We start from the raw sequence: 10,167 nt of genomic DNA on the forward strand, positions 1-10,167 counted from the left end.
GAATCCATCAGATACTCTCACAACACCGACACCATGGGCAAAGCCGGTCGCATTGCCTGCATTTTCACCCCCTACGTCCTCACCCTCGGCGCCTTGGCCTCGCTCATTGTCGTCTGGCTGGGATGCACAAAGTCGAGCTCCGACTCGCTCAACAATATATACTATTTCAGGGTATGTTTTTTCCTGCTGTTTTCCGGCTTTTCATCCTAACAAATCAATAGGCCGACCTGAGTAACTTGACGGCATCCGGTGGCTCGTCTCTTCTCGACACCCTCTCCAGCGACCTCGGCGATCTCACCAATCTCGGCAGCGATGATTTCGAGGCTGCGCTGGCAATCGCCAAATCCAACAACGATATCCGCGACTTTTACGACATTGGCCTGATGGGCTACTGTGCCGGCAACAAGACCAGCAGCGGCAGCTACGAGGTCGACTACTGCTCCAAGCCCAAGTCCCAGTTTTGGTTTGACCCGGTCAGCGTGTGGAACCTCAACTCGACCACCAGCGACACCGAAGACATCCTGCCCAGCAGTTTGAAAAAGGCCATCAACACCTACAAGACCGTGTCCAAGTGGATGTTCATCGCCTATGCCGTTGCCCTGGTCGCTACTGTTGTCGAGCTTGTCGTCGGCCTGTTTGCGATTTGCAGCCGTCTGGGAAGTCTGGCGACCAGCATCGTTTCCGGAGTCGCGTTCTTGTTCACCATTGCGGCGTCGATCACGGCCACGGCCATGTTTGCCGTCCTCAAGGGCGCGTTTGAATCCGCGCTGAAGCAGTACGGCATGCACGGATCCATGGGCAAGAACATCTACGTTGCGACCTGGATTGCCACGGCGTTTGCCTTTGGCGCCTCGCTGTTCTGGCTGCTCAGCTCGTGCTGCTGCTCCGGCCGCTCGCCGTACCATGGCGACCGTCGCCGTGGTCGCAATGCTGTCACTGCCGAAAAGGCGCCGTACACCTATGAGCGTGTCGGCAGCCCGTACGGCGCCACCCCTGGCGATATTCCGCCGGTGGCTGCTCCATACACGCAGCACCAGAATGTCCCCATGGAGACATACCACCGCCAAAATGCGTATGAGCCGTTCCGTCATGTCTAAATGGGGGGGTTTTTTTTTGTTGTCTTTTTTTGATATGTTATTTATTTGATCTGGGTTCGGTTTAATGACCTAATGACTATTGATTGATTTGAATTGGATTACGATACTGCTGTGACAGTTTTACTCAATATTGTGCCAAGTAGAAACTTTAATTTGGTAATTCTAGAAGGCGGAACAATTGCCGAAGCCATAGCTTAATACGAGTCAATACGAGGCACAGCATGTTGCTAAATATACACACAGCATGCAGCGCAGGCTTGGCTTTGCCACTGGCACGCCACAACCTGGGGATTTCATATTCTTCAGCAACGGGCATGCATTACTCTTTTTTCCACCAGCGACATGAACACCCAACAGTAAAATACTTTCCCCTGACCTGACTCATTACTTGAGAATATTAAATAGCATCTCGTATTTGCGGTCTTGGCGCGCGCGGCCAAGCCGAACAGCATCAGCCTCAGGCGGTCTTGGCTCTTGGCAGTGGATTTGGTGGGCTGGAGCTAGCCTGTTTGCGTGTATCTCCATACTAGTGTCCTTTATTGGCCAATAGAAAGCAATAAAGCCAATTGCAAAAATACGCCAAAGAGTTTTCAACCAATAGGCAGCCTCCAGGATCCCCACTCCACAACCGCGTTCGTCACGGCTTCTTCCCTCGTGCAACGCTGGTTACCCGCCAATAGACGGAGTCGTGACTCTCTGACGCTTCCACTTTTGCTGCCTGCAATGGAACCAACGTCCATCTGCTTGGCTCTAATGACTCCGTATTTTCTCGCTCCTCGTCGAATGAGCCGCACTAACGAACTTACAAGTCTCGCACTGTTGTGGACCACTGGCTCTTCCATTATATAACAAGCCCGGCGCTTGCTCCAACCCCCCGACTTCGCTTCGTTCGTTCGGTCGTCTCGCCTCGTGTCTTTCCACTTCAACTTTTTTACCACCTACCGAAAAATCAAAACATGGCCGTCCTGTCGTCCCTGCGAGGCCTCGCCCTCCTGGGCCTGGCTGCCACCACTGCTCTCGCCGAGCCCCGAGTGCTGCACATGCCCATGGCTCGCAATGCCAACCACCCCGGTCCTCTGGCCAAACGCGCAGGCGACACCGCCAACACCGCCCAGGTCACCGTCGTCAACGATGTCAGTTACGGCCTGTACTATGTGAATGCGACTGTGGGGACGCCTGGACAAGAGCTTAGCTTGATTTTGGATACGGGTAGCAGTGATGTCTGGTTCTTTGGTACCGGTGCCTGCGCTGCGTCGACGCAGTCGCAGGGGGATTGCTTTGGGGGAGAATGTAAGAAATCTTTTTTTTTTTTTCCCTTGTCGCCTGCGTGATTTTAAGCATTTTCAACGTTTTCTTGTATACACATAACACGTGCTTGCCATGTGCTGCGCGGATCCGCATTCCATCCCTTCGCTCCCAGACCAGACCTTCCCAGACCAGACCTTCCTCCAGACCATCCGCTAACACAATCTAGACAACGACAAAAAATCTTCCACCTACAAACTCCTCGACAAAGGCACCTTTCAAATCCAATATGGAACCAATGGCTCCAACGTCGAGGGCGACTACATTGCCGACACCTTCACCGTTGGCGGCGCTACTGTCAAAAACGCCATCATGGCCGTCGCGTACGAAGTCAGCGAGGTCCCAGCCGGAATCATGGGCGTTGGCTTCGCCTCCAACGAAGCCATTGTTGGCGATGGCGGCAAGGCCTACAAGAGCATCGTGGACAAAATGGTCTCGGAGGGGGTTATTAGCACCAAGGCGTATAGTTTGTGGTTGAACGATTTGTGTATGTTTTTTTCTTCTTCTTTTTTTTCCCCTGGAGTAAAGCTGACTTTTTCTTCAGTCTCGAGTAGCGGAAACTGCCTGTTCGGCGGCTACGACACCAAAAAGTTCTCTGGCAATCTCCTGAGTGTGCCCATCCAGCCCGACGCCCAAACGGACGAATTGACTAGCATGACTGTGGCGTGGACTTCTCTGCAGCTCAGCACTGGCGACAGCGCCAAGTCGATCACGTCCAGCAGCTTCAAGGAGCCCGCACTTTTGGACTCGGGTACCACCTTGAGTATCATCCCGGCGCAAATTTACGAGGAGCTGCACTCGTTCTTCGAAGCCCAAGACGATGGAGTCGGCAACGCCCTTGTCGAGTGTGCAAAGCTCAACGATGCCCAGGGTACGCTGGACTTTCAATTTGGCGGCTCCAAGGGCCCCGTTATCAAAGTCCCGTTTTCCGAGTTTGCCTTGCCTGCCATCACCACCGCCGGCACCTGGTATCAATACGAGGACGGCAGTTACGCCTGTACTCTTGGCATGCAGCCGCAGACTGAAGGTATTCCTGTTATTCTGGGAGATACTTTCCTGCGCTCGGCCTATGTCGTTTATGATTTGGACAACTTTGAGATCTCGCTTGCCCAGACCGTCTTCAACACCACCGAGACGGAAATTGTCGAGATCTCCAAGGCCAAGCCCGTCGCCAGCGTCGTGAGCGGCGTGGTTGCCACGCAGACAGCCACCTCTGGCGGTGTTGCTCCTGGTGATGGTGGTAGCGGAAGCGATGGCAGCAGTGGCACCTCGTTCCCGACTGCCACCGCTGGTGCATCGGAGAGCAATGGTCTGGGCGATATCTCCAGCCTACCCACCGCCACTTCTTCTTCTTCTGATGGCGGCAATGCTGGCGCTACAGTGCATGTTCCTGGTTTGCTGCTGAGTCTGCAAGCTGCCGGCCTGTCCATGATTATTGGCGGCGCCCTTTTTTCGTTGGCTTGAAATAAAAGTCTTTTTTTCGTTCTTGCTATTTTTTTATTTATTTATTTCTTGGATAAATTGAACCTAGATGCGAGATACACCTTGTATATAACAGTGTTACGACTTGGCTAGCTATTTAGCGTTATAATCAGAATAATGTCTTTTTTTCCCGCAATTCTTTCCTTTCTTCTTTCTACCAAGCAATCCTCGCCACCGGTCCCCCCGGCCACATTCTCACCACCAGCTTCCTAATCTCATCCATACACAACACACCCACTGCCAGCGGCAACGGCAAAAACCAAAACTCAATGGGCGCCGACGCCGTTCCAAAGATGCGCTGAATACCAGGCTCCTCCGTCACAAACACCGCAATAGCCAAACTCACCGCCGCGCCAGCCAACAACCACAGATTCCTGCGCTCCTTGGAAAAAAAGGGATCCGCCTGCACGATGGAGAGTCGCTTGTTGCGCACGCTCAGAATATTGCCCCATTGCAGGAACACCAGCGTGATGAAATACACGCTCTGGCCAGCGGTGTTGAAATGCGCGAGTTCATCGGCGGTATACCCATAAAACCCGTCTGAATAGCCCTCGTAGGCGAACACCAGTGCGTGGAAGGGGATGTGCGCGTGGCGCCAGAAGTACAGGAAAAACATGGCGTGGGCGCAGACAGTCTGCATGACGCCCATGAACAAGTAACTCTGGATATAGATTTTCAGCGTGATGAGTCTGTCGCGCTTGACATTGCGTGGTGGCAGCGCGAGAAGGTCGAATTCCTCGCGCTCGGTGATGAGAGCCAGGGCCAGGAACAGGTCGGTGAAGACGCAGATGATAATCATCAAAAAGGATGAAAGCGGCAATGGCACACCGAAAAACACGTTGAGTATCACTGGCCAGATCTCAGACCAGGATCCGGCTGGTAGCAGGTAGCTAATCACTTTCTGCAGGTTTTGAAACACCAGCCGACCCAGCCGGATTGCGTCGATAATGGACGACAGCTGGTTATCGAGCAGCACCAAATCGGCGGCTTCGAGCGCCACGTCGCTGCCAGAGGCCACCGCGATTCCGACATCTGCAGCACGCATGGCTGGCGCGTCGTTGACGCCGTCGCCGGTCACGGCTACGACGTTGTCGTCGCGTGCGCGGAATTCGTTGACAATGCGTAACTTTTGCTCAGGCAGCGTGCGGCCAAACACGATTTCGCGGTAGCGGCATACAATATCCCAGTCGGCGGCGGTGAGTTGTGATATCGCTGGGCCTTCGAGGACGAGGCTCTCGCTGCTCTCGCTATTCTTCTCCAGCTCGCTATTGTTATTACCTTGCAGCCGTCGCTTGACAATCGTATCAAATGTATCTGGCTCCCTAGCGCCGCTGCTGAAAATGCCCACGTCTCGCGCAATCGCGGCGCCAGTGGCTCCCAAATCGCCAGTGACCATGAGAAAGCGCACGCCGGCGCGCCGACACGCTGCGACTGTGGCAGCAGTCTCGCTGCGTGGCGGATCGACGATGCCGAGCAGGCCGATCAGACACAGGTCAGACATTGCGGCGCTCTGGATCTCGTCGCTAAAGGCGTTGGATCCCAGCTGTTGCTTGGGCGTGATGGTCCGCTGGCAGAGCATCAGCACGCGCTCGGCGTTGCGCGACATTTGCTGCTGCTGCTGAGAAACCAGCTGGCCCGTGACGGACATGTCTAAAGGGTGGATGGAGTTGGTTTTGTACGACCAGTACTGCGTGCAGCGTGGTAGGAGAATGTCAGAGGCGCCCTTGATGATCATCAGGAACTCGGTTGTGCTCGGTTTGATTTCGTGTAGAGTGAGCATCCATTTGTTGGTCGAGTTGAACGGAATCTGAAAGATTTCGCGGTTGGCAGCTTTCAACGAGCTTGACGATTCTGCCTGTACAGACTCGACGAATTTCAACATGGCGCCGTCTGTTGCGTTTCCGTGCACTAGTCGTTCCATCACCGGCTGGTCCAAGGTTGATGCATCGAACGTGCCGTCGTTGCAGAGTGCAGCAGCAGTGTGCAGCTGCCTCAACGCCGCCGGGCTGTTGTCCTTTTCCAGAAGCTGTGTAGCAGCGCTGACAGGCATGGTCTCGTCGACAAATGCGGCCGTGACAACCGCCATCCGGTTTTCTGTCAATGTGCCCGTCTTATCCGAACAAATCACATTCACACACCCCAGTGTTTCCACCGTCGAAAGACCCTTGGGCAGGATATTGTGCGCTTTCATACGCCGAGCAACCATCATCAGCGTCAGCGCAACGCCTACGGGCATGCCCTCTGGTATAAAGGCAACTACACAGCCCATGACATCGTCGAGCATGGCAATGACATCCATAAACGCTGCATGTTTAACCCTCAACCAACCCGCCCAGGTAAACAGCAATAACGCAGCAAGAACCACCGTCAAACACACAATAATCAGCACAAACCGGCTAATCTCTCGCTGGATCAGCGTGGGTTGCGGCTTGACCGAGGTCGTGGTCAGCGCAATATGGCCCATGACAGATCTGGCCCCCGTCAAAATCACAACACCAGTGGCACTACCGTTGGTGACCATGCTGCCCATGAGAGCAATGTTGCGTGTTTCGAGGAAATTGTGACTTGTTGCCGCTGTTACGCCTTCGACTTCCTCGGATTCGCCGGTGAGCATGGACCGGTCGAAACGTACGTCGCTGGATGTGCTGAGCAGGCGCAGGTCCGCGGGCACTTTGTTTCCAATGCTGACTTTGACAATGTCGCCAACGACAAGCCCGGTTGCTTTGAGAGAGGCTGTCTGGCCATTGTCCCGTATGACTACCGCTTCGGCCGGCAGCAAATCGAGAATCGCCTTCATGGTTTGTGCCGTCGACCAGTCCTGAAAGGCTGAAAAGGAAGCCTGCAGAAAAATAACAATGAGTACGAGCACCGCCAGTCCCAGGTTGTACGGGTCTGGGTCTGGGTCGCCGAGAGGCCGCCAACAAATGAAAAAAATGATCACTCCGACCCAGAGCACAGAGCAGAATCCGCCAAAGATGTACTTGAGTAGTTTGACGATGTAGTTTTGCCGGGGACGGGGTAGTGTGTTGGCTCCATCGCGGGCAAGACGAGCGCCGGCTTCTGTCGAGGATAGTCCATTGTCCGGGTTGGCGTCGAGCTGGTTGCAGAGTATTTCGGCGGGGAGAGTGTGGAAGCTGACGTTGTCAAAGGAGCCGCCAGAATCGTCTTCGACTTTTTTACCACCACCACCAGCAGCAGTAGTATCATTTGTTGACTCGTTGCTACTGTCAACACTGATATACTCACCACGTTTGGAGTCTTCAACCTGGAAACTCATCCGCCGAAACTCAATCGACATTTCCGAGATTGACCGAGCACGGCTGCGAGACCGAGACTGGGACCGAGACTGAGGCCGCGAGCTTGAGATTGAAGCTCGGCTGTGCGGCCGCTGCGCATAACCCGTGGAGGTTTTGTCGACATGGTCCTTTTTGTTGTCGTCGCGAAAGGTTATGCGCTGAGGGACGACAGGTGGTGCCTGTGCCTTTTCGACGTCGTCGTCATTGGGGAGGGTTTCTTCTATTCCCATGTCCTTGGAAAAAAAAAAAAAAAAAAAAAAAAGAAATGTAATATAATCTATGAAGATGTTGAGTTTCTGCAAGCTGGTTCTGTAGACAAGGGAAGGAAAGGCTTTGTTTTCGTTTTACACGTACAACAAGACAAGGGGGCATGCAACGCCTTTTAAGCAGACAGAAAATCAATCACGCAAAGAAAATCTCATCGAAACCAGTCTCTTTTTTTTTTTTTTTTTCCTTTTTCCTCTATACGTCTGCCTCCTCCTCAACCCCCACAACCCACACACAGCTTATAGCTACATGCAACCTACGTAACAAAAACTGAAAACCACATGGCATCAACGACCCAAGAGATGTACTATATCCCAAATGATTGGACCAGCAGCACAAGAAACAAATGCCTCGTGGGAGCTCATGCTTTTTTTGGTGTTGGGTGAACATTGAATGGGGTTTTTAGTTTGGCAGCGGGAAGAAATATGGTTTGTCCAGAATTAATCTCTCATATTATTCTCTCACAAGAAGCGGAGGATTTAGCCTTTTCCTTTTTTCTTTCTTTTTTTTTCTTCTCTGACAACATCAGTTGCGGAATGGTAACATTTATTTGTTTTTATTACTTGAGAATATTGAGTAATCTGGTTTTTCTGTAAAGGTAAGAGGATGTCGGTGTTGAATATGGGTCCAGATGTCGTAAACATTGATTAGGGCTACGACATTAAAGACCGCACAAGTCGGATATTTTCAAATTGTTGGCTAGCTATAATGCATGCAAGCAACTGCCGCCCAGCACGTGGCTCAGAATATGGCAGAATTAAAGAATTAAAGAACTTCGAGGCTCTTTGATGATATTATTATTACATGCTATATGAATGAATGCTGTGGCCGCGAAAATTCCCTCATGGAGCGAAGCTTGCCGAATCGGGTTAGCTTCCCATGTGCCTTCACTACATATATTGATGCGTCTGTCAAATAATTGCTACATATTTTTTCTTCTCGGCAACACGTGCTGCTCACTGCCTACATACCACATACCACCCGACGTCCAACGTCCAACGTCCCAGCTGAACACCTCGTATTCACCCTCACAAATGCAACGTCTCGCCCCCAGTTGCGAATATGGCAAACCGGAGCGTGGCGGTACCCGGAGCTTGTCATTGGCTGCGATTCGGGAGATCTACATTGGGCTTGGTTTATTTTATTTAAATTGAAACAGGCAGCTCGATCTCGCTATGAGAAATACGAGCGATCTCCCAGATAAGCTCGTTGTATGGTTCCTGTTTGGGAATGGTCGTTGGAATTGCGAATAAACTAGGGCATGTGTATGTATATAAAGGTCGCACTCATCTACCGCCAAATTTTATGGCAAGGTAGTAATGGATTATTGAATGTTCATTCTTTTTTTTTGCCTGCAGTAAAATGAAGTATACTACTCTCGTCCTCGGCTTGTCGCTGACTGCCCACGCAGTAGACCTCAGTGTCCAAGCAGGTTACCATGTCATCTACTCGTATGCAGGAACAACACCACCCACAGAATTAACCACCCTCATCAAACAGGGTCTGGTCGGCGGCGTTCTTCTATTCGGCGACAATGTCGACGACAACCTCGCATCCACAGTCGCCGACTGGCAATCCACCTACAAAGCCAGCGCTGCCTACGCCGGATCCCCGCTCTTGATCATGACAGACCAAGAAGGCGGGCAAGTCCGACGCTTACCTGGTGGACCGACATCGTCAGAAAAGCAGATTGGCGAGGACTCGGACCCTGAAGAGGCTGCGTCGCAGGCAGGGTCGCAGGCTGCCAAAGCGCTGGGCGCGTATAACATGAACTCAAACCTTGCTCCAGTGCTCGACGTGTTCCGTACTCCGGGCGACTTTGACGATCAGTACGAGCGGTCGTATAGCGACAATGCCACGCTGGCTGGGCTCTGTGGCGCAGCTTATATTAAAGCGCAGCAGTCGGCAGGATACATTGCAACTGCAAAACACTTTCCGGGACTGGGCTCTGCATCCTCGAGCGAAAACACAGACGAACGGCCGGTCACTCTCAACGCCACCATTGACGAAATCCGATCCATTGATGAAGTGCCCTACAAATCGGCCATTGCCGCGGGCCTCGACATGGTCATGCCATCATGGGCACTGTACCCGAGTTTCGATTCTGAATACCCGGCTGGTCTGAGTCAGAAATGGCTGCAAGAAGAGCTCAGAGGGCGTCTGGGATTCAAGGGTGTTACTATCAGCGATGCAATCGAGGCTGGTGGGTTGGAGGCCTTTGGAGAGGATACGAACCGCGCTGTGTTGGCGACTGACGCGGGCATGGATATTATTCTGGCGGCTGCAAAGAATGTCACTCAGGGACAGGCGATTGTCGGTGCTCTGGCTGATGCGCTGACTGCAGGGTCCTTGACTCAATCCCAGTTTGATGCGTCTACGCAGAGGATTCTCAGTTTGCGGAAGAAGGTGGTCAGTACATAGACTAGGGACAATGACAGTAACAATGATATATCAAAGTGAACCAATTTGTTAAACAGTCTTTGTTCCTGATCCAATTTCCGGGTTTCGCCGCCACATCCCACGAAACTCCAAAACAAGCATTTATCCGGGCACTCCACCATTCCCCAAAGGTAACAAACTTTATAGAGCAGTACCTGAAGACCTCAAAAAGCTTAATTAACTTGCGGAGAACAAGGCCCCACCCACAGCGGAAATACGGCAATTCAGCCGGCATTTGTCAACAATCCTTCCAGTTCTACGTTAAAACTGTCAATTTCGTT

General features: G+C 52.3%; 4 protein-coding genes across 4 annotated transcripts; 3 read left to right on the forward strand and 1 right to left on the reverse strand.

The window, feature by feature from the left end:
• Positions 1-33: 33 nt before the first annotated feature.
• On the forward strand, positions 34-1,097 carry TRUGW13939_00913 (uncharacterized protein; the record flags this gene model as incomplete). The annotated part of the gene is made up of 2 exons (XM_035484119.1): positions 34-171; positions 222-1,097. 2 exons carry the CDS (start codon positions 34-36, stop codon positions 1,095-1,097), a joined length of 1,014 nt encoding a protein of 337 aa, XP_035340012.1.
• A 956-nt stretch (positions 1,098-2,053) lies between these two features.
• TRUGW13939_00914 (uncharacterized protein) lies at positions 2,054-3,866 on the forward strand (the record flags this gene model as incomplete). Its single annotated transcript, XM_035484120.1, has 3 exons — positions 2,054-2,387; positions 2,572-2,889; positions 2,947-3,866. The coding sequence occupies 3 exons, from the start codon at positions 2,054-2,056 to the stop codon at positions 3,864-3,866; spliced, it is 1,572 nt and encodes a 523-aa protein (XP_035340013.1).
• Positions 3,867-4,038: 172 nt separating this feature from the next.
• TRUGW13939_00915 (uncharacterized protein) lies at positions 4,039-7,410 on the reverse strand (the record flags this gene model as incomplete). The annotated part of the gene is made up of 1 exon (XM_035484121.1): positions 4,039-7,410. One exon carries the CDS (start codon positions 7,408-7,410, stop codon positions 4,039-4,041), a length of 3,372 nt encoding a protein of 1,123 aa, XP_035340014.1.
• A 1,399-nt stretch (positions 7,411-8,809) lies between these two features.
• Positions 8,810-9,868, forward strand: TRUGW13939_00916 (uncharacterized protein; the record flags this gene model as incomplete). Its single annotated transcript, XM_035484122.1, has 1 exon — positions 8,810-9,868. One exon carries the CDS (start codon positions 8,810-8,812, stop codon positions 9,866-9,868), a length of 1,059 nt encoding a protein of 352 aa, XP_035340015.1.
• Positions 9,869-10,167: the final 299 nt, after the last annotated feature.

Source organism: Talaromyces rugulosus, chromosome I (genome assembly GCF_013368755.1).
Source record: "Talaromyces rugulosus chromosome I, complete sequence".
NCBI lineage: Eukaryota > Fungi > Ascomycota > Eurotiomycetes > Eurotiales > Trichocomaceae > Talaromyces > Talaromyces rugulosus.